Source organism: Myzus persicae, unplaced genomic scaffold (assembly GCF_001856785.1).
Source record: "Myzus persicae strain clone G006 unplaced genomic scaffold, MPER_G0061.0, whole genome shotgun sequence".
NCBI classification, from domain to species: Eukaryota; Metazoa; Arthropoda; class Insecta; order Hemiptera; family Aphididae; genus Myzus; species Myzus persicae.
Window position 1 is genome coordinate 64,232 of NW_019100802.1, and position 23,029 is coordinate 87,260.

Consider the following 23,029-nt stretch of genomic DNA (forward strand, 5'->3'; position numbering starts at 1 on the left):
GGTATAAATAATAAATGTAACTACAAAATGAGTCTGCCGCTAAAACTGTTCACAAATTGTCACAAGCCCGCCAATATCATGTCATCGGGCATGGAGGCAGCTTTGGGCGACCACGGTTGCGGTATGTTGCGGTTTTTTCATAACCTCATAGCAACAGCTGCTGCTGCTGCTGCTGCTGGTGTTCCAGTCAAACAGACGGTTCTACTTGTGAGTTGTGTTTTTGTTGTTTTTTTTTTTCTAATCATCAAGTTTTCCTCTACGAGCTCTACCGCGGCTCAGGGCTTTACAATACTCATGCGCACTTGTCGACTAAACTACCATAGTGATTTTCCATAACCTTTTCGGTCTCGCGTTCCCCAACGTTTGCCATACGACAACGTTTCGAATTCCGACCGTCTTAAAACGAACTACCGAAAACGTTCTGCTTCGACGTACGGACATAGGTACAACTGTCCACCGGTCAGTCGTTTGTCACATCCGTCCTTTTCTCGTGTATGTGTGTGTGAGTGTGTGTGCGCGTACTGTACTACCAACACTGTGTGCCCCGCGACGTTTTGCAGCGTTCGTGAGAGCGTGTGTGTGTTTCTTGCGTTTGTGTGCGTGTTCCTTTGAGGTGCGCGCCCGCGCGTGTGTGTCAACTCATATCGGCAATCGGCTATCGCTTAACAGCGGCATAGCAAGTAGCAACTCGGGCAATATCAGCACCAGCCACCGTCGACTACGCCTCCTCCAGTTCATTCTTGCCGCCTGCGAACAGACTTGACGACAGCTCTTTCACCGTCTTGATACCACTTGTCCCGAGCAACAAATCATGTCGTCCAAGATCGAACAGATACTATTCATCGAGCCGCCGCACGAGCTCAAATTCAAAGGTTAGTAACAATCGGCACAAAACACGGAGGGTTTGGGTCTGTGTGTGTCTATGTCTGTGTGTTCTGTTTTTGGAGAGAACCCTTTTGATCGCCTTTTCCGTAAATGTCGGAAATCTTTGTAGCTACATAGTTATGTATGTCGAGGAACACATTACATTGCACGTAGGTATCCCAGAATTGAACAATTTTGCTTAGTGTACTCTGTGTCTTCCACACATCGTTCATTCTTTATTTTATTCATCTATTTGATTACTATTGTTTCCCTTTGTATTCCATTGTCGCCCTTATTTAAAGTTTTCAAAACCGATTGTTGGTTGTTGTATGTTGTCCATTTGTGTTGAAATCAAAAATACAGTGAAAACTCTATGACGTAAACATTACGTAATAATGATGTTTGCTATACAACCCATAAGTCAATTCATTCTCTATAGTGTATTAGTCATTCTCAATAACTAACAATATTTTATGTTCCGTAATACAATATTAACATCTTATAAAAGTAATCTGCATAAATGACAAAAAAATAAATATACCGCTGAGTGAGTAATTATTCAGTTCAATACCACATACTTTAATTCCTGAAAATATACAAAATTATGTAGGTAGAAATAGACAAGAACCTGATAAAATAATGATAAATGAATAATGAATAAAAATTTTGTTTTTATTAAAACCTATTACAAAAACTCTTTAATGAAAGAAATCTCTTGGTTCCTTCAAATTAGTTATAAAGACTTCGCACTGTATTAATTATTGTGTTTTTTTTGTATGTACCTAGAACAAAAAAGTGGTTTATTTCTACATATTAGATGCCTAGTTTATGTCTAAATTGTTACGCACATTTTAATAAAGTGTACTTCTGTAAATGTTGACTGTCTTCTTGATAATCATTTATACCTTCCTAATACCTACTTAACTTTACTACCCATCACAAAAACCTATGACAAGTACTTTATAGCAAACTAATTGTAGTAATGTAATTAAATATTAAAAAAATGGACTAAGAATGATTCCTTAGTAAACAGTAAATGTTACACTACCGAATACAATATTTATGAATTTGCTATGATCATAATTTCTAATAAGTAATTATCTATTGACTAGCATGCCTAATACTAGCAGTATAATATTATAGATTTAAAAATAATATAACCACTGTTTAAAACTTAACATTTCTACTGTTACATTTAATAAATGCTCGATAACTGAAATCAAAAAATTGTAAATCCACCATATTATTTCTAATATGTATAGTTTAAGATTATAATTTTAGATTAAAGAGAAATATATAAAAATGGTTTGGTATGTGAAAAGTTTAATATTTTATAAGCAACAATAATTTCCACTAGTGTTTTATATTTTTATCTTATCATGAATTCTTAATGCATGGTGTAACTGCGTAAGGCGAGGGTTCTAAACATTAATTGGCCTAAACAATCCTTTAAGCCTTAATGTGGGTATAAAAAAATAAATATAACTGTTTTTAGTATAAATTATCATTGAACATTAATTATAAAATTTTTATTATGATTATTGAAATATGTTAAATGTATAAACTTTTAGACCATCATTTCCACATAAGAATAATTTTTTTTTTATTAGCTTTTTTTACAACAATTATGGCTCAATAACTATATAAAATAACAATTATACAATAAATAATTATATAAAATAATATACAATAATTAAGTACCAATATTTTATTTAAAAGTATTTGACGTAGGTTGACGTCAACTAACTATGAATTCTATGGACTTCGATGGTAGTTTTACTGAATACATTATACCTACCTAATTTAGTTATGAATTTAAGTATAATAGTGAGTGCAAAATTTATTTATATTTACCTACTTATTATTCTGAAAATGTAAACACTACAATTTAGGTGATAAAAATTTACAAAAAAAATTTTTTTTAGGTCCATTTACTGAACCAGTTCAAACAATAATGTCTCTGAAAAATCCAAGTGATAAAAAAGTGGCTTTCAAAATAAAAACTACTGCACCTAAGCGTTATTGTGTCAGACCAAATTGCGGTGAACTTGCTCCTAAAGAAAAAGCAGAAATTTCAGGTACCTATAAACAAATGCTCATAAATAATATTTTTATTGATTTGCATTGAGATCTTTAGATTAACAACCCTTTTCAGAATTTTTTTTCCTTTTTGTTTGATTATTTTTCTTACCAAGCTTATTTATTTACCATTTTATAATATTTTAATGAACCTTAAAAATACTTTTCCTCAATATGATTGTTCTAACTTGCGTTTTGTTGGTGTGTGTTATGAATTTGTTATCCAGTAATATTGCAACCATTCGACTATGATGCCAATGAAAGAAATAAACACAAGTTTTTGGTACAGACTGTTGTTATCGATCCTGTTGCTGACTACGGTGAAGATGGCAAAACTTTTCAGGTTACTTCAATCTTTCATAACAATTTTTAAGTCAAAAAATATTATCAACTTATTTTAAATAGATAATATATGTATATATATATATATATTACAAATTAAATTTTGTTTTGGGTTTACTTTTTTTAGAATATAGTTGATCTAAAACATAAATTATATTTTAAATGAATAAAAAATATTTATTTTATTATAGTGGAGAGATGTTGAAGAAGGTAGAATAATGGATTCTAAATTAAAGTGCTCCTTTGAAATGCCTACAGTCGAACAGTTATTAGAATCTAAAAACATTCATGATGATACAACAGTAAGTTTTTTGATTAGTCCCATATGATGAAATTAACATTTTAATTTAAAAATATTTTTTAAACAGGCTGTATTAGAAACAAATACTGAAACAGAACTACAAAAAGCAGCCAGTGAAGTAAAAGAATTACGTGAGGAAGAGACAATCTTAAGACAAGAAAATATGAAATTGAAAGTGAGATATTGCCAATTATACATATTTTTTCAATTCCCGAGTTGCTTTTTTAATTCTATATTTTGCATCATAGGAAGAATTATTGCAGCTTCAATATGAAATGAAAAACCAGCAATCTCAAAAGCGTTCTGTTGGTGGTAGTCAGCATTTGGATATGCAAAACAGAAATGCCAATATCGCTCTGATGGTTGGCTTGGCGATAGTAGTTGCATTGTTGGGTATTATCGCTGGAAAATATGTATTTTAGTAAGATATTTTAATTTTACGTTTGAAAAAGAAAACATTTAAATTTGAAAATAAATATATAATATTAATTTATAAAACGAAAAGCAAAACATTGTATTTTTAATTTTTAATGCAAATTCTTTGTGCATAGTCCTATCTGTTAAGGTCTATAAAAAAATAATATATATATATATATATATAATTAAGTTGCCATCAATGATTATAATCCAATATCCTATAAATATTCATGCGCATATTAATTTGGAAAAATATATAAATAAAAACCTTTCTTTATGCACAGATCAATTAGCTTATAAGCCCGTTATGGTGCAGGTAATTAGTTAAAGATTATTTGGTTATTGTTTTTTCTCCTGTGAAAGTTATTTTTTTTTTAGTTTGTTTGAATTTTTTAAACTGGTAAATATCTTTGACGGCTAAATATATTGGATTACTGTTATTCTCTCTTTCTATCTTTTTCTAATAGACTAATATTGTATACAAACAAAATGTATTATCTTTATTCTAAAAAATGTGTTTTATCTGTCAGTTTCAACTGTTTGTATTTAATTTTTAATAATAAATTATTGTAATCTTGTATGTATTAACATCAAGTTCTTATTTATTGGTTTTTACTCATATTCTTATTATTACTTTTTAAATATTTTTGTGAAAATATATTCATACTGAGGAAAACATTGTGTTATTTACCAAAGTGAATGAAACAAAATAATTAAAAACTTAATAATATAAATTATTGTTAATTCTATAGAAAATAAATCATTTTGTTTTAAACTAAATTATGTGTTATGTACATATTGTACACATTATATTCATGCAATTAGTACTTGAATAATATTTACATTTTTAACTCAATTATGTTTAAAATTCTACAATTATTAAACAATAATTAAAATGTACCAAATATCAACCAATGAATGTAAATATTTTTTAAAAAATTTCTTTTTGACTTTATCACATTTTATCTAGAAATATAATTAATATTATACTACATGACATTAATGTATTTGTTCTAGTTATGAGTATTGTACTACAAATTAATTACAATTCAACTGATTAAAATGTACCATAATAAAAACGAAGCCCATGATTTTGTTCCATTGTCAAAATAGTTTAATTTTCGTAAGCATAATTCATGTCTCGCAGCCACATGTATTGTATGTATCCGTTTTACAAACAGTGTGTGTTGATAGCTATAATAGTAAATTAAATTGATCTCTTATTAAATTTAAATGCAGAACTAAGTAAGTGTTCTCTTGTTGGTTTTTTATTACACTTACATTTTTCATCAAGCGCCGAATAATAAGCATTTTTAAATTAAAATTTTTTACATAGCCATAAGTCATAACTAAAAACTCACTTAAAAGTTAAAATATCTTAAAATAAGATCAATGAGACAACATAGATAATGACATATTCTCACCCTCAGGCTTGATAATGGGTCAATTCATTCTAAGATTAAAGATTAACAACACAAAATTAAAACTGCTGGACATATGTTTTGAGTAGTAAGACAAAGATAGCACACTCGGATACAATATCCTCTGAAGCTACCAAAATAAACTATATGATTTTTACTTTTAGTCCATGTACAGTTATAGACACTATACTCTGTTCAGCGAGAGAATGCACCGGTTTTTCCATCCCTCCTAAAAAACTGATTAACCTGTGGTAGGGTGTTACGTGAGGAACCAGATTTGGTCGGTTTACTTCGCGTTCTCTCTCTAGACAGTATAGTAATAATTGGTTATTTAATTATTACACATATTGCATTCTTTGTTACTCAATGTTTCTTATATATTAATAATTGATAATTAATAAAACTTTAAATTATAAGTTGAACTTGCTATAGGAATGCTTTTCTTCTAAAAAATACAGGTAATTAAATAGTACTGAATATTAAAATATAATATAATATAATATACTATCAATTAGTTTAATGAGAGCTTAAATGGCAAAAAACTGGATTTGTCGGGGCAGCGAGTCCTCCTCTACAGCTAATGGGTGTATCCTCACTGGCCACCCTATATATAAACATATTTTTTTTTACTTTTTATAATTTTAAATGTTTCATTATACTATTAAAATCCAAAACTTTTCAATTCATATCACTTTAATGCATGCGTCCTTAAAGGTATCAAATTATACACTTAACTAAGATCTTGGACTACGGACTGTCGCTGAAGTGGCTACATCCTTTCACAAGAGATTCTTTAGTCTTACAAACCACCATAATCCACTTATTCTTGCACTTAACTCAGTATACGAGTTTGATAATACATATATAATATATTTATAACATTAATAATTTGAGAAAAGGTTTGTACATTAAGTTGCAATAGAGTATAAAATGTTAGATTAAAATAATAACATATAACGATATAACATAAAATCTGCGCATATTATTTTATGAAAAGTTTTTAGAATCTAATAAAATAATTTTAAGTATGGATGTTAAATTTTTAAATTGAATAGTTTTCATATCTAGAATGCAATAGATTTTATTAAACAAAACACATAAACATAGTACTAAGTATTGTTTATCAACTTAAGTAAATGATGTTATATATAAATATAAAATAAAAAAGATGAAGATATTTATAAAAGATATAGATTTAATATTATCCTTATGTATAGATATTACATTTTTATACACTTGAGTACTTAACACAACAGTTGTTTGTTAAAATTAATTTTAAACCAAGTTATCTTATTTGACAGGTTAGGATCAGCCTTAAATTGAATAAATACACAGACATAAACTGATTTAATTTTCAATATAAGACGTAAATGATGATAAAGTCACCAATCTATCCAGGATTTCTTGACTACCACCTAGTCCCAAATCGGGTTCATTGATTGCTATTGGCATGACATATCCATTTCTACATGTCCAGCCTTCACTCTCCACTATTCTCTCCGCTTGTTCTTTATCAACCCCCATGAATGTTTGAAATTTGTCAAGTTGTATGTTTTCATAGTGCATGCTAATGAACTTCAATGTGTCTTGTTGGATGCGACGCTTGATCGCAATCATGATAGGTTCCAGTACGTTAGACCATTTACAGTCAATCAGTTCATATGCTTGTGTGTAGTGTTTCGCCCAGAGGGCTTTGCCAATAGACCAGACTTTATGCAATTCGGGATCGGCTTTGACTGGCTCGGGCACACGGCGCCACAAGAATTTTGCGGCGCACAGTTCGTTGGTGTACAAGTAGGCAGAAAACAATTTTGTGTACTGTTCGGCCGTCAGACAGCCCTCTTGGATCTCGTCGTTTTCGAGCTCTTCGATGACAAAACTGAAACACGGATAATAATCGACTATACTACTATAGTAAAACCTCAAATCATAATATATACGTGAACGACAATAAATTATGCCTACCTGACGTCGAGTGGTTCGGAGATCATGTTCGGTGACGGCATGGCGTGAGAGACACTGACTGTCTAGTGTTATCCAAATACTAATTACTAAATACAGAATACACTTAAACTAGGGTCTAGGATAGTGGATAAAAATATTACTAAATTTAATATTATGATAATATCAATAATCAATTGAAGTTTAAAGTCCAATAAAATATCAAAATATCAAACGCTGCAGCTTGCTATATATTATACTAACAAGTATATAATTTTGTTATTGTTTCATGTCAATGTGTCATGATAAATTGATAAATGATAACTCACGGTCGGTACTCCAACTCAACTATATATATATAGGATTTTATCAAACAGTTTTTATCATGGAATAAAAATAAATTTATAGTTTTTTCATGAAATTGTGACGTAGATCCACAGATATATTTATAAAACTAGGGTACTGGTCTAGTTGGCCCCCGCCAGGAAGGCAATTCCCCCGCCACTAATGTATAATATACTGATATACTGCAGAGTGCAGATAAAAAAGGTACGAAATCATATACGTTAGTTTATGTGTGAAATTCTCTAATTAGATATTTTAAGAATTATATTTGGTAAAATCCGTGTGATAAAATGAATTATATAAGATAGGTATAACAGCGGGTGCCGTATATAATATTATGAAGTACCTACCTCAGTTATTCAGTTGTTGTCATCTGAACAAAAAGAAAATGAATTTCCGACAAATTTATAGTGACGTGCATGATAGTATATGCATGACTCAATTAGTATATGTCTCGTTTGTACCCGGGACTCAATTAGTATATTAATTTTTTCCCGTTCAGGTACAGGGACTCAATTAGTACACAGCGATCATGCACGTCACTATAAATTTGTCGGAAATTCATTTTCTTTTTGTTCAGATGACAACAACTGAATAACTGAGGTAGGTACTTCATAATATTATATACGGCACCCGCTGTTATACCTATCTTATATAATTCATTTTATCACACGGATTTTACCAAATATAATTCTTAAAATATCTAATTAGAGAATTTCACACATAAACTAACGTATATGATTTCGTACCTTTTTTATCTGCACTCTGCAGTATATCAGTATATTATACATTAGTGGCGGGCGTCAACTAAACTTGAGTGGCGGGGGAATTTCCTTCCTGGCGGGGGCCAACTAGACCAGTACCAAAACTAGTTTTTTGCAGCGGCCCCCGGGCTAATCGGTTATGAATCCACGAACAAAAGTCCGGCGAACAGAAGTCTACATATCTACGATTATTAACAGGTGCTCCTGGGTACATCCTCAATGACTCACTTCATGAAAACATTTGATTTCCAACCTTAAATAATCTTACTACGTTCACCTATAAAAAAAAACTTACAGTTCTCATAATCTCACTCACATCTCATCCAAATAAATTCTAGGTAACCTACCCAGACACCTTAAAAAGATCTGGTGTACTGATAATGGACCCACTCTCACCCTAAAAACGTTCACACTGGGTGTCGTCAATGGGGATTACCCCTTCAAGCCAATAATCCCCATCAAATTTACTCATTGTATGACTTCCTTTGTAATTTTACAGATTGTAAATAAAAAACTTTTTGTTCAATGAAAAAAAAAAACTATTTTGTACAATATGAATACATGTTCATATGGCTGTACTTAGGAGTTGGGGTATGCTGGACAATTTTTTTTTTTGGGGCAGTGGTTCTGAATATCATGGTAGATGGTAGTTATGACAAAAGATATATAATATATAGTTCCAAAGACAGTTGTCGGAACAAAGGGTCATTTAGTTTTAAAAAGGGATATTCCCATATTATACAGGACTTTGGCAACCCTATACTCAAACAAAGTATTTTAATGTGATATGACTTCTCATTTTAGCTTTGAGGTAGAAGACTTAAGAGGTCTTAAAAACTAAATATTAGGTATGGGCATGAGGCTAGTCTTCCCTACGTGGATACATGCCATACCAGTGTGCACGCCTATGTGTTATAGTATATTATATTCTATCTACAATATGATAATGTAGTAATGAAATGTATTATTAAATTAAAATAATGAACCAAAACGTGTGTATCAAATATTGATTATTTACAATTTATAGGATTTTTAAAAACAATTAAAAATTTGGTTTGCTTTTTATTGAAGTAAGAAAATATAGTATTCATACAATTTTGCTCCTAATTATTGGTTCAAAACCTTAATATTACAATGTAAAAGATTCTGTACTGCAGTTAATAGCGTTAAATACAAACGAGTTGTTTACTGGTTTATATTGCCGTGTGATTATTTTTATTATTTCATGTGATACACAACCACCTGAAAATAAATATATACTTGTAAATATATGAAAATTGAAAAGTAATTAATTTGGTACAAATTCAAGAATAAATAAATAATAAAATCCTACCAATAAACGAAGATACGCAGTGTAACTCAGACTTGCCATAGCGACAGTATTCATGTATGTAGTCCTCTTTTGTGGAAGACAAACAACCCCATTCACTTAATAGTTTGGATATGCATAACTAAAGATGTGCAATGTGTTACAAAATGTTAAGTTTGTGTTCAAGATATAATTCTAGTGCCTACCTTCAGCTTAGGAATATCAGGTTCAACTTGTTCATCAATTTCACCAGGGTATGTATAATACTCTGAATAAAATCTTTCTATTCCACGTAGTATGATATAATGTTCAATCAAACTGTCTGGATCTTCAAGGCTTTGAGCTAACAACAAGTATAAATCATGTTCAAAAATAAAAATAAAACAGTTAACTTGACCTAAAAGTAGTAAAATACTTATTCCTAATTTATTTTTGTCATTGACATGGATTGGAAATAGCCGTCATCGGCAGGGTATACAAAACCAATAATTTAAGACCCAAAAATAATTAGGTTTGCACAATAAACAAAAAAAAAGGTGCAGTAATAAAACCAAAAATTATTAGTATTGAATTATAAAATTATAAAATTGGTATATGAAAAAAATATTTTATTTAATGACTGAAGTTTAAGTCACTTTTTATACCAAAATAAGCGTTTTTCAGATAAAAATAAGGGAGTTTTTCATTACAAAGAAATTTTTCAAAGCAAATACTTGTAATGCATTATTCTTAAGTTATTAAAGAAAAAAAATAGATTTAAAAGAGTATTAAAAGGTTTTTCCTTGGAGTCACAGAATATGTAGTGACATACCCTGCACGTCTATGACTTTTGAATATAGCTAAACAACAAACTCACATATATCATTATCAGCATTTCCCTTACGTTCATACTCGTCAGCTATCCTTGTACCTCTAATAACACATAACTCAGATGCATGTTTACAAAATATTTTAATATCTTGTTCCGTGATTGTATCATCAGGGAGGTTAACATTCTGAAGAAGTTGTTGGACACGGTTATAGACTGCCTCTGCGTCTTTGGCAGCTTGCTCATGATATCTAAACATTTCTGTTAGTGCTACCATGTTAAGCTATTAAAAGGGTATCATGAAAAACTTACAATTGTTGCAGACTGATGTACTTAAAAGTATCAGCTGTCATATCAGGTAGTGTACCACGGACTGGAAGCCTGCCACATCCTTCATTATCCACAAAATCCTTAAGAGCTTTAACCATTATCCAGAAAGGTTGACTCTAAATTAGTTTATAATTAATTAAATTAATTCACAATATTTATAATTTAGTTACCAACATTTGATGTTAAATTCATTAACTTATCATCTTTAAGTATAAGCTGTATATTTTCTGGCAATGATGTACGATTATATGCAAAATTTACAGACCGAATTGCTTCTTCAAAATTCTCTTCATGATGCAAGGTACCATTTTCGTGTTTTCTGATACCTATAGTTACATTTAAACAAAAATTATATTTTTTTAACTGAATTGTTTGAAACTTATGGTTTGTTATAATATATTTATATATTCTACTTCAATCAACAGTTAGTCTGATTACTTAGAAGGTTAGGTTACCTACCTAACCTAATAACATCTTTTGCTTTTTATTTTTTAATACATTTGTCTAATTGTATTGTTAAGTTAAAACAATTGCAAATAAAAAGGTTATTTAACTAATAAAAATAATAATAATTCTATAGCGAGGAGGGATATGTTTTTTCTGTATTAAAATTAGTTTACATTTAGTTTTACATCAATACTTAAACTTGTAATTTTATTTTTGGGGGACGAGGTGACCGAGTGGTCTGACGCGTCCGCTGCGGTTCGATCCTCGGCCACCGGGCGGCATTTTTCTCCGGACAAGTCGCGGTGACCGGAGAACAAGTGCTGCCATCCCCCACCCCCGGGGCATGGCAGAAAACTAAGGGTGACCCATTCGAAATTATGCCAAATCAAACACACACGTGTTCCCCCCTACCGTCCCAAAAACCTACAATACAAACCTATACAACACAAAAACCCAATGGCCTATGTCGCCGAGGGCTCTCTCCTTGAAATTAAAAAAAAAAAAATTTTATTTTTATATTCATTGAATAAATTAAATAATACATAAACATTTCTAAATTGATATTGATTTATAAAGGTATAGTTTTTATCTATATTATACTTATATACATAATTATAATTTAATTTGATCAAATGTTGTTTAAATTTAGCTGAATGGTTAAAAAAAAGAAAATAGTACTAACTGTTTTTTATATTTTCCCGGATAACTTGTTTTTGCTTATATGTTTCAGGCAGTACATTGACATCACCAATATCATTACGCCATTTTTCTAAATGCTTATATAATATTACAAGATAAGGAACATGTAAATGATTTGTAAGATCAAGAGCTTCTAGATCATAAGTATCAAAATGTGCTTTAAGTTTCTGAAAAGGACAATCTAACCGAAGATCCGGATTCTGGTTGTCTGGATGGGTTTTGATCATAGTATGTTCAGCAAGCTGAAGTCTCATAGAACCAAAAAATCCATAACTTTGGCATACTAAAAGAGGAATATTGTAAGTCCATAACTTATGGGACAAATCAATTATTTCTCTAAAAAAAATAAATAAAATAATCTTCCATTAAAATATAAATTTAACATTTTAGGTATTACATTTAGCTATTATTATTTATACTTTTCATGAAGTGACGTAGTGACAACCACGGTAAATGTGTTAAATAAACCGGGGTTCAAATCTAATAACTTTAGTAAACATTCATCAATAAAGTGACCCCTTGTGTCTGGATTTAATTCACATAGGAGTTGTGAAGCAATTGATCCTCTTTTTTCTCCAATTTTATCAGCTGTGAGAAAGAAACTAATGGAGAAGCAGACGATTACAATTTTAACCATTATTAAATAATATAGATTTTGTAGAACTTACTTAGAACCTACATCCTCTTCAGTTATAACTTCATTGTCAATTATGGTGAATGCTCCAATACCAGGTAATACTAATGATTTCAATATCTCTGTTCCTAATGCCGTAGCATTAATTAAACACACATGAGCAGTTTCTAAATCTTGTTGCCCTTGATCACCCCATAATCTAAAATAATAAATATTTTAAATTATATACATAAATATTATGATTAACATTTTAACGGATTTTGTGCAAGTGTCATAATTTGTCAGTATTCAAAACATTGAATGATATTACTCTAATACTCTTGTTGTGATATTTTTGTCCAAGTTATATAACAGTTCTGGTACACAAATATTTCTTTCATTTTAAAGCTATAGACTCCTGTAATAATTTTCTTAAATATTTTTTTTTATTAGCCTTTTGTGGTACAACAATAGCTTTTTGCAGTATTATAAACAAAATTTCACCATAAAAATTTACAAAATTGAATGAGGAAACCAGCCTCCAATATTAATGATATTTTATTAATAGCAAGTTCCAAATTTGAGTTAAATAAAAAAAAATTTTTTTTTATATTAAACATGTAGCACAAAATTTAAAATATTGATTATAACAAAAGTTATTGCATTAGCCAGTTCTATTTGTTACTTCTTGAATAGTATAACACACATATAATGTTTGAGGGGCTGAGCCCCACAGTTCCACTATATTCAGTTGTGTCAATTAGACAGCCAAAGATAACAGTAAGTTATAGATCAATAAAATTATACAATCTTCTAAAAATGTCTAAAATATTTTTTAAATTCTTTATATTTTAGTTTAAGATTTTTTTTTAAAAACTTTTAAGTTATAAATGTGTTATATTTTAAAACAAATGATGATAACAATTTAAAAATCACCTCAGTTGTCTGTCATATTTTCGACTTCGTTCTGACTGTTCAGGTGATTTTGGAGACGGTACAGCCATAATAAATTTAAAACAAATAATCTACTAACGAATTTATATAATTATAAAAAAAATAACACTTCTTATAATTAAAAAAAAAAAATAGTACACACGTATAAGTAGTTTTCAACAATATATTGTAATTTGTGAATGTTTGATGTGACAATACTATATTATGATATAATTTATCTTTATAAATAATTAAAAAGTTGTTATATTTGTAACATAGAGTAATACTCTAATACTCTATGATTTGGTATGAGTATTGAACACGAACATAAAATAGGGTAAGAGTATATGAGTTTGTCATCCAATAATTATTCAATGTTTATTGTCTATAATTAAATATAATATTAATTGAATGAAGTATGAACTATGAAATATGAAAACATGATGGATGTAAAAATGTAATGCTAATATGCTATTATGCTATATCAAAATTATAAATTATATATTTTATTTTCGCGTTATCATGGATATTATCTATTAATCAATTGATAAAAAAATATTTTTGAGGTTATATCTTTATTATTTCCCAATTTTAATGATAACAATGAAATGGTAAATACATTTTTTTGAATTATACACATTAATAATTAGGTGTTAAAATTGTTTAGTATTTTGTGCTTTTGTAAATTATGATGATAGATGGGTAGAGGAAGGTAAAGAATTTTCAGTTTTGAAACGTGAGATTCGGTAAGTTTAGTATTTCATTTCATTCTTATCACTAACAATATTGTTGATTGTTGATAACATGCTAGTTCGTCATGGGTCGTTGGTGAAGGAAGGGTGTCCCAGGGGCCAGTGACGAGTATTTATTTCTCATAATCGTATCTGAAATTTTGTCGTTCGTTTTCACGCGAGGAGTCCGACACCTGCTAACATTAAGAAGACCATATTTATGGTAATTATCATTATTACGTTATTCAATTGGTTTGCTAGTAGTATTGTTTGGAAGTGTTCGGTTTTGCAGTTAAATTAAAAACAACAGTTACGTCATCGACCAATTAAATTGAGATCTTACTGTGGAAACGCATGTTTTACCAAAGTCAGATTTTTTATGCACTTTAAAATCATTTGGTTGTGGGGGTGTCTCTGCTAGATGGTTTGAAATCTCTTGCACTCCATTTATTGAACGTATAGTGTACTTGGACAAACACTGTCAGTGAGTACATATAACCTCAAACATATTCCTACCTAGACTCTAGGACTTATTATTATCTATAACTTATTATGTATAAACAGTTTAAAATTAATTCCATTGAATAGTCATTCTTAAAGTTAAATATGAAAATAATTTCCTTACAAATTAATATAACCAGCCATTATTTTAATTTTCTATAGTTGCTAAATCATCAATCATGCATATACCTAAATATATACACATTAAATGTATATATGTATGTGTGTGTGTGGGAATGTGTTTGGTTAATTTAAAAAAAAATGTTAGGATTATTTTTATAGCTGAGCATGTAAAGTATTATTTCATACGCTACTAATTAGATTAGTCTGTATAATTTAGAAGTGGTGGAAAAATATGCATTATTTGATAATACTTACCATGCAAGAAGACAAATTCATATTTTTGCTTAGTTGAACTTTATGAATCGTCATTAAATCAATTTAAATTCATGACCTGTACTTATTTTGTTTGTATTATTTTTTTGACCTACAAAGCGTGTATCTGTTAACTGTAAAATATATTTAATTATTAATAATTATTGTTTAATACATTTAGCTAAATATATAGGTCATTGGTCAATATTTATTATTTCTATATTTTCATTATTTATTTATTTTATTTAAATACACTGATAAAATTTCCATATTCAACAATTATAAATATACTAATACAACATAAATGTCTTGCAATGATTTTTAAAAATGTACTTAAACTTTCTTATCTAGGTACTAACTTACATTATTATCTAATATTAATATTTCTTAGCATTTTTAATAAAATGTTCTATTTATTTTCTTAATTAATAATTGGCATGAATTAGTTACAATATGTACTTATACTTATCTTATGTAAATCATGTAATATTGAATTAAATAAAAAAAAAAAAATGGAAATGATCTGCTTTAATACATTTAATAAGTGAATCTAAAAAAAATTATCAATAGGTTCAATCATCGCTCCAATCACAGTCTAAAAGTAAAAAAAATGAGTAGGTTAATTTGCTAACTTGTTTCAATTATGTTTTATATGGTAAGGTATGTAAGAATGGTTTTATGAAATAACATACTAATAGGTACATGTAATAAAATTATAAATTGTTATCTTATTACAATTGTTTAATTATATTTTTAATATTCATCAAGAGTTATAAACCACAAGTATTATGGTTATTAGGTATATGCTTATACATTTTTAAATTTTTAAAAATTGAGAATTACTTTTTTTAATAATCCAGAAAATTAGAAAACCTATTATTGTAGAGTTTTTGTATAAACTATATATTTTTTAATTAGGTAATTATGGTTTTTCATAAATATGATTTTTCAGAATGGAAGGCAATCAACTGGATTTTGAAGACCCGTCTACATCGTGCCTTGAAAAGTCTGACTCTACCAGCCAAAGTCCGACCATGTGTCCTGTGATATTGGAGACAGCAGAACAAGAATTGATAGCAGAAGAATCTGCTCCAACCACAGATTCAGATGAGATTGGAGTAGCTAACATTGAAATGAAAAGTGTATTTAATCTTCATTTAGTTGATAGTACATGTACTGACCAGGATATTTACTCCGATGAGAGTCCTTTACCTGGTGACTGGGTTAATGATGATTGGACGGATAATCCTAGTGAACAAGAGGATGCTTCTAATGCTAATGGCGTTATGGTAAGTATTTTTTTATTTTACTAATATTTTGGAAAAAATAATAAAAGTTTATGAAAGTTATGTTTTAGGATTTCTAATTTCTATTCAGAAAATTATGCTGTGTTTTATTTTTGTTAACTTATTGGTAATAATTTTATATTTGAGTTCCTTGAATTTATCTTATAATCAAAAGTCTTAATTACATTAAAATGTTAAAACAGTTATCAATCTACATTTTTTTTTAATCACAAAGATATTGAAATTTGAGATAACACTAAAATACTAAGTTAATATGTTACTAAAATCTGCCATATGAAGCTACCAATTTCTATATTTTCATATTTTATTAAATTTACATTTTTAAGTAAAAATTAATTTTTTTAATTTAAATTGAATTATTCTAAGAATATAAGTGATACTTGATATAAAGTATAAACAAATATTAAATAAATTAATATTGCATTTTGAAATTTATTTTATTTCTATTAGCGAAAAAGAAAAATATCAAATTCCACAATAACGTCTGAAGATTTTCCGTCCAAAAAACAATATTATGATCAAAACAATTTGAATCTTGAAAGGTATGTTATAAAATCTAAAGAATATATAATATTATTATGTAGTTCTTAAATCCATCAATGTCCCCCTTAATCTTTCCTCCATCCTCAACTCCAATTCTGAAATAGTCGTAAATATAATTATTAATTTTATTTTGGAGACTGGTTTTATCATATAATTTACTTTTAAGTTAATTGCTGTTTTAATTTTTTGTACTTCTTTTAAATATTTTATTGTAATTAGTTATGTTGTTTTGTTTAATTGTTGAACTGTAATAGTAAAACTAAAAGCTAATAAAAAAATATATTATGTAGTTGCTTAATGTGGATCATACATTTTATACTGTGGTAGGTGCTGTAAATACTAGATGTACCATATAATTAAAACAATTACATTTAAAAGTTTCAAAAAATTGTGTATTTATAGTAAATTTATTAATATTATATTTTATATTGGGGTTTAATTGTAAATTGTACATCACTATTTCTTAGTTATTGATAGAGCATAGACGTAGCCAGAAGTTTTTGTTCACAATATGTAGAATATGAATCTGCTTACACATTTCATCCTTATTGCTCCCATTTTTGAGAAACAAGGCAAGCAGCCTCTCTTATAAACACATTTTGACTCTATGCATATTCCGCTATCTTTTTCTTATACACTTGGATAAGAATAAGGTTTTAGCTCTACATTTTCCCTCTTTATCCACTTTCTACTAGCTTCAATTTTGGTTGATCTTAAAATAGATCACATTTGAAACCTAACATTTCGCTGTAGTTCATGCAATTCACAAATGCCAAAAAAGTATATGAAATGCAATGATATTTTACATTGTACAAGAGGTAATGTTTGATATGTAAAATGTGTTTCCTTAAATTAAACATATATTTTATCATTGCTTATTATTCATTAGACATTTATTTGAAACTTATTTTGTTTTAATTTTATTTAAACATCTATTAATTATAATTTATAAATTTAATGTATAGTGACAATTAATTTAAATGAAATTGTGTTATTTTTAGACTGACGCCTAAATTGGCTGAAAATGAATTAGATAAAATTGATAAAATAAAGATACGGCGAAGTTGTATACCGTCCAAAGATGATCCTCCTGAAGAAATGATGGAATGGCTAAAAACTTTTTCGGTTTGTACAATTTTGGTATTTTAACTAATTTAAATGTTCTTTTTTTCCCTTGTTATATGAATTAATTTCTATATTGTTTTTACAGAAATGGTCGAACGCAGAAAGAATGTTAGCTATAGATATGTTGGTAGATGAATGTGAACCTACTCAAGTTCGTCATATGTTACAGCTTATTGAACCCCAGTTCCAACGAGACTTTATTTCTCTACTTCCTAAAGAAGTATAATAATAATGATTTTTATTTTTGTGAATTTATTTTTATTGTTAAAACTTCTTTCATTGCAGTTGGCCTTATATGTATTGTCATATTTGGAACCCAAAGACTTGTTAAAAGCAGCTCAAACATGTCATAGTTGGCGGTTTTTATCTGAAGACAACTTACTATGGCGTGAAAAGTGCCAAAACGCTAGTATACCTTTGACGGATCCGTCTACTATTAAGTGTTCAAAAAATCGCAGTGTTACCTCACCATGGAAGGTATGTTTGTGAACTTAAAATATTATAGAATATTTTATTTTAAAATATACCATAGGTACAATTTTATTTTTTCTAGTATTCACAACTACATATTTAGTACTATATATAATATTTATCATTGATGAATTTTGTAATTTTTTTCTCAGTCTTCATACATGAGACACCATGCAATTGAAATGAATTGGAGAGTAAAACCAATAAGAATGCCAATAATACTCAAAGGCCATGATGATCATGTTATTACATGCTTACAATTTTGTGGAAATCAGGTTGTTAGTGGTTCTGATGACAATACACTTAAAGTTTGGTCAGTTCTAACTGGAAAAGTAAGTTTTAAAGCAGTTTGTTTTTGTTATTCAACTTTTTAATTATACTGAGTAACTATTATTTACTATCATTATTTAATATATTGGTTACTTTTTTAGTGTTTGCGTACATTGGTTGGACATACTGGTGGTGTATGGTCATCACAAATGGCTGGTAATGTAATAATTAGCGGTTCCACTGATCGCACTTTAAAAGTTTGGAACGCAGAAACTGGTCAATGTACACATACATTGTATGGTCACACTTCAACAGTTCGCTGTATGCATTTACACGAAAATAAGTATGAAGACATTTGTTATTTTGTATTATATTAATTTATAAATTAAATTTGTAAACCACAATATTTTTATATTTATTAATTGTTTAGAGTTGTAAGTGGTTCAAGAGATGCATCACTCAGGCTGTGGGATATTAAAACTGGTCAGTGCTTGTCTATATTCCTTGGTCATCAAGCTGCTGTACGTTGTGTCCAATATGATGGGCGATTAATAGTTAGTGGTGCTTATGACTACCTAGTCAAAGTATGGGATGCAGAAAGTGAAATTTGTTTGCATACATTATCTGGTCACACTAATCGTGTATATTCCTTACAAGTTAGTTTTTTTGTTTATTTTTAAGCACTTATATTTAGTATATTTTCACAACCTCTTGTATATAACTATATTATAGTATAAACACTATAAACTAATATTTATATGATCATGTAAAATTATGAAATTATATTGAATAATTTGATAAAATTGTTTACAGTTTGATAGTACTCATGTTGTAAGTGGATCTTTAGATACTAGCATAAGAGTGTGGGATGTAGAGACTGGTACATGTAAGCACACTTTAATGGGACATCAATCGTTAACATCTGGCATGGAGCTAAGAGATAATATCTTAGTGTCTGGAAATGCAGATTCTACAGTTAAAGTGTGGGATATACTTACTGGGCAATGCCTACAGACTTTGTCGGGTAAATATTTGTAGTTAAATATTTTTTTAATTATTTATGATTTATTTAAATTTTTTATGAACAGGTTCAAATAAACATAATTCTGCTGTTACGTGTTTACAATTCAACACTAGATTTGTGGTTACTTCTTCTGATGATGGAACTGTAAAATTGTGGGATGTGAAAACTGGTAATATTATATTTTTTAGTGTGTAAATGTTGCATTAACTCAAGGAACTTAATTATTTAAATTTTAGGTGAATTTATTAGAAATCTAATTGCACTAGAAAGTGGTGGTAGTGGTGGAGTTGTATGGCGAATACGCGCAAATGAAACAAAGTTAGTATGTGCAGTAGGCAGCCGCAACGGCACCGAAGAAACCAAATTATTTGTATTGGATTTTGACGCTGACTACAAGTAACATCCAACAAAAAATCTGGTAGTTTGCATCACATTTTTTTTGTGGTTTAAGGAGAGTTACGAATATTTGGGACTGTTATACTTAAGTTTAAGGATGTCCCTTATATATTATCAGTTATCACATTTTACCGTTATCATAATGTTTCAGTATTATGTTTTTTTTTATTATTATTTATAAAGGAGGGGAATTATAGTGGTTTCTGGATGATCTAGAAAGATTTATAGTGTTTTTTGTGATTTATATCACAATATAATGAAGTTATAGATTAATTTGTATATTATTTTCTAGTCTTTAAAGCTATAATAATCATAGTTTGATATTCTGTGAGCCGAATAAATTAGTTATTCTTTTTTATTATTCCCAGTATACTGTTTAATATGTTATTTGGGAAATAATTGAGATATAAATTATTAAATATTTTAAAAATAGGTAGTGTAAATTTATAATAAAACTAACTTGGATACTTTATACATTTATTAATTACAAAACTTCCAATAAAAAGGTTTTAGTTTTTAAGTTAAGTTCTTTCTATCTTGTTAGGAAACAAATGAAGATGTTAACCTATCACAAATTTGTTTATTAGAAGTTTTAACAAAAAACATTTCAAAAGTTCAAAGATTTATTTCCTTGCAGAATGATTTTAAGATTTTGTTCATTATTATTATTATTATTATTATTATTATTATAAATTTTGTTATTGATAAAAAGTATTGGTATTTTTTAACTTGCCATAAGTGTTAAGTTGTAAGGAGGAGGAGAGTTTGAATTTCAAATTCTGATTTTCTTGATGTATTTTTCTATTTTCTTCTTCCTGATCTCATAAAGAAAAAACATTAAAACAATTAATTATAATCTATTCTAGGTAAACATTTTCTAAACATTTATTTATTTATATTATTTTCGTTTTTATTATGTTCTTCAAAATTTAATTGTCCGGCTATGATAATAGAGCTCTAATTAATTATTTCATAATGTATTTTTGGATGATTTTACTTACAAATTAAATACAGAGTGATTCCCAAAGCATGATATTCATACCCCAGAATTTAAAAGACATATTATTCAATGAAAAAATTGGAATGAGCATGCTTAGTAAATTTCCTTGTATATAAGTAGATAAATTACTTCTTTTTGGGAAAATATTTTATTTTGGCCCATGTTTCAGAGTCAGCATTCACCAATGATATATATTTAATATAATCATACCTGTTATATTCAAAAACAATAGTAAAATTTAAAATGTCATATTTGCTTTTGGGTATTTGAAAGTGAATGGTGTTTGAATTGGTGAGTTTTGATATTTTGGTATCAAAACAAAAAACTTGTTTGTGAAGATTGACTGTATGATTTATTTTACTTATTACAAGCTGTAGTATGGACTAAGGATACCAAACAATAGTTACCAATTCAATTGTTGAACTGATAAATACAAATAGTTTTATACCTGCAACCCTATTATTCTTATATATTGTCACAATAGTGACAGGTTTTGAAAATGTAAATCCAAATATTTTTCAGAAGTATTAACACTGCCTAAATAGTGTGAATATCTAAATTATGAAGCCACAGATCTTACATGATGGGCGTTAAAAACAAGAAAAATATTTGTTATTAAACATGTATAATTATAATTTATTTCTGATCTGTAATTTGTATTGTAAAACAAATAATTGCTGAACTATTTTTATTATTACTAATATAAGAGTGGTTAATGATGAACAATTGTTTCAGCTTTTTGATTTGATTAAATTAAAACTTTTAAAAGATCTCAATTGATAGTGGATGTTTCTAGAAATAATGCATACTATTCAAAGAATACTTTGACATTATTCTTAGGAAAATCTAACTAGTGATGTGTTATGTCATCAGCTAAAGTTAAATTAAATATAATAAAAGTATAATTAAGACATTTTTGTACATGGGAGAAGGGAACTTAAGAAAATGAAGGGAGACTTAAGTGCAATAAAATTGTTTTCTTAAATGAATATTTAATAATATTGCTTTAAATGTAAATAAGTATCTTTATTTTATAATTATTATTAATTAAATTTAATGATTAAATTTGTTGATTATTAATTAGACCATTAATTATTTTCTATTAATAATTAAGAACTTATTAATTACAATGCTCAATGTTGATAGGGTGTAAATATTATATTAGTAATAATATTATTTAACTATCATGTCATTGATGATTGTGTAATACTATTATTTAAAATGAACAAAATTACCATATTTTGTTTTGTAAGTGCCAAAAACTAGACTATTTTGTGGTTAATTTATATTACAGCCCCATGTAATTAATAATTACAATAATGTTGTGTGTCCACCTACCATATTCGTAGTTGCCAATTGCAATTTTATAATTTATTATTATATATTTTTTTTTTTTTGATAAGAACGTTTTCACTTGTTTCTGTCTTGATATGTATTTTCTATAACATTTGAACCTGGTGTCTGGTTAAGCAAATTGTTGTTACTAGATATTAGGTTAACTGTTATATTTATTAATGTATTACCAACAAAATAGTTTCAGTTTAACTCTTTTATTTTATATCATTGTTTTTGAAACAGTGACAAATAATAAATGTGTATTTATTTTTTTATTTTATGTAAATTATATTTGATGAATTTATTATTAGTTTTATTGTTACGACTGCATTAGGTAC

The 23,029-nt window shown here is 28.3% G+C and overlaps 4 protein-coding genes across 12 annotated transcripts; 2 read left to right on the forward strand and 2 right to left on the reverse strand.

Annotated features, from left to right (window-relative positions):
• Positions 1 to 279: 279 nt before the first annotated feature.
• Positions 280 to 4,604, forward strand: LOC111043148 (vesicle-associated membrane protein-associated protein A). The gene is made up of 6 exons (XM_022328008.1): positions 280 to 872; positions 2,790 to 2,942; positions 3,171 to 3,286; positions 3,477 to 3,587; positions 3,654 to 3,761; positions 3,835 to 4,604. Exons 1-6 carry the CDS (start codon positions 812 to 814, stop codon positions 4,006 to 4,008), a joined length of 723 nt encoding a protein of 240 aa, XP_022183700.1. The 5' UTR covers positions 280 to 811; the 3' UTR covers positions 4,009 to 4,604.
• Positions 4,605 to 6,489: 1,885 nt separating this feature from the next.
• LOC111043069 (COP9 signalosome complex subunit 8) lies at positions 6,490 to 7,657 on the reverse strand. The gene is made up of 2 exons (XM_022327862.1): positions 7,390 to 7,657; positions 6,490 to 7,303 (listed from the first exon to the last, which is right to left on the reverse strand). The coding sequence occupies exons 1-2, from the start codon at positions 7,428 to 7,430 to the stop codon at positions 6,772 to 6,774; spliced, it is 573 nt and encodes a 190-aa protein (XP_022183554.1). The 5' UTR covers positions 7,431 to 7,657; the 3' UTR covers positions 6,490 to 6,771.
• A 1,859-nt stretch (positions 7,658 to 9,516) lies between these two features.
• LOC111043068 (NEDD8-activating enzyme E1 regulatory subunit) lies at positions 9,517 to 14,071 on the reverse strand. 3 transcript variants are annotated; one of them, XM_022327861.1, is made up of 11 exons: positions 13,777 to 14,071; positions 13,617 to 13,705; positions 12,736 to 12,900; positions 12,487 to 12,669; positions 12,051 to 12,403; positions 11,096 to 11,247; positions 10,904 to 11,037; positions 10,640 to 10,842; positions 9,990 to 10,126; positions 9,808 to 9,925; positions 9,517 to 9,716 (listed from the first exon to the last, which is right to left on the reverse strand). In XM_022327861.1, exons 2-11 carry the CDS (start codon positions 13,682 to 13,684, stop codon positions 9,604 to 9,606), a joined length of 1,626 nt encoding a protein of 541 aa, XP_022183553.1. In that variant the 5' UTR covers positions 13,685 to 13,705; positions 13,777 to 14,071; the 3' UTR covers positions 9,517 to 9,603. The 3 variants fall into 3 exon arrangements, with proteins under 3 accessions (XP_022183553.1, XP_022183552.1, XP_022183551.1); XM_022327860.1 differs by having other exon boundaries at positions 13,617 to 13,708; XM_022327859.1 differs by lacking the exon at positions 13,777 to 14,071 and having other exon boundaries at positions 13,617 to 13,770.
• Positions 14,072 to 14,237: 166 nt separating this feature from the next.
• LOC111043067 (F-box/WD repeat-containing protein 7) lies at positions 14,238 to 22,981 on the forward strand. Of its 7 annotated transcripts, XM_022327856.1 has the most exons (14): positions 14,238 to 14,359; positions 14,425 to 14,567; positions 14,637 to 14,828; positions 16,173 to 16,509; positions 16,978 to 17,069; positions 18,072 to 18,195; positions 18,281 to 18,415; positions 18,481 to 18,672; positions 18,819 to 18,998; positions 19,098 to 19,279; positions 19,367 to 19,592; positions 19,750 to 19,960; positions 20,025 to 20,129; positions 20,197 to 21,822. In XM_022327856.1, exons 4-14 carry the CDS (start codon positions 16,174 to 16,176, stop codon positions 20,358 to 20,360), a joined length of 1,947 nt encoding a protein of 648 aa, XP_022183548.1. In that variant the 5' UTR covers positions 14,238 to 14,359; positions 14,425 to 14,567; positions 14,637 to 14,828; position 16,173; the 3' UTR covers positions 20,361 to 21,822. The 7 variants fall into 7 exon arrangements, with proteins under 7 accessions (XP_022183548.1, XP_022183545.1, XP_022183550.1 ...); XM_022327853.1 differs by lacking the exon at positions 14,637 to 14,828; XM_022327852.1 differs by lacking the exons at positions 14,238 to 14,359; positions 14,425 to 14,567; positions 14,637 to 14,828 and adding exons at positions 15,723 to 15,880; positions 21,879 to 22,981 and having other exon boundaries at positions 20,197 to 20,378.
• Positions 22,982 to 23,029: the final 48 nt, after the last annotated feature.

What these genes read in the sequence shown, in the direction of transcription:
- LOC111043067 (XM_022327852.1), top strand. An exon ending in GGTCAGTTCTAACTGGAAAA is followed by an intron (nt 18,999 to 19,097) that starts GTAAGTTTTAAA and finishes TTACTTTTTTAG; the next exon opens with TGTTTGCGTACATTGGTTGG. An exon ending in ATGCCTACAGACTTTGTCGG is followed by an intron (nt 19,961 to 20,024) that starts GTAAATATTTGT and finishes TTTTATGAACAG; the next exon opens with GTTCAAATAAACATAATTCT.
- LOC111043068 (XM_022327861.1), bottom strand. Translation starts at nt 13,684, where the DNA reads ATGGCTGTACCGTCTCCAAAATCACCTGAACAGTCAGAACGAAGTCGA. An exon ending in GAAGAGGATGTAGGTTCTAA is followed by an intron (nt 12,670 to 12,735) that starts GTAAGTTCTACA and finishes CTTCTCCATTAG; the next exon opens with TTTCTTTCTCACAGCTGATA. An exon ending in ACTACGTCACTTCATGAAAA is followed by an intron (nt 12,404 to 12,486) that starts GTATAAATAATA and finishes TATTTTTTTTAG; the next exon opens with AGAAATAATTGATTTGTCCC.
- LOC111043148 (XM_022328008.1), top strand. Translation starts at nt 812, where the DNA reads ATGTCGTCCAAGATCGAACAGATACTATTCATCGAGCCGCCGCACGAG. An exon ending in GCACGAGCTCAAATTCAAAG is followed by an intron (nt 873 to 2,789) that starts GTTAGTAACAAT and finishes AATTTTTTTTAG; the next exon opens with GTCCATTTACTGAACCAGTT. An exon ending in ACATTCATGATGATACAACA is followed by an intron (nt 3,588 to 3,653) that starts GTAAGTTTTTTG and finishes TTTTTTAAACAG; the next exon opens with GCTGTATTAGAAACAAATAC.
- LOC111043069 (XM_022327862.1), bottom strand. Translation starts at nt 7,430, where the DNA reads ATGCCGTCACCGAACATGATCTCCGAACCACTCGACGTCAG. An exon ending in TCCGAACCACTCGACGTCAG is followed by an intron (nt 7,304 to 7,389) that starts GTAGGCATAATT and finishes TCCGTGTTTCAG; the next exon opens with TTTTGTCATCGAAGAGCTCG.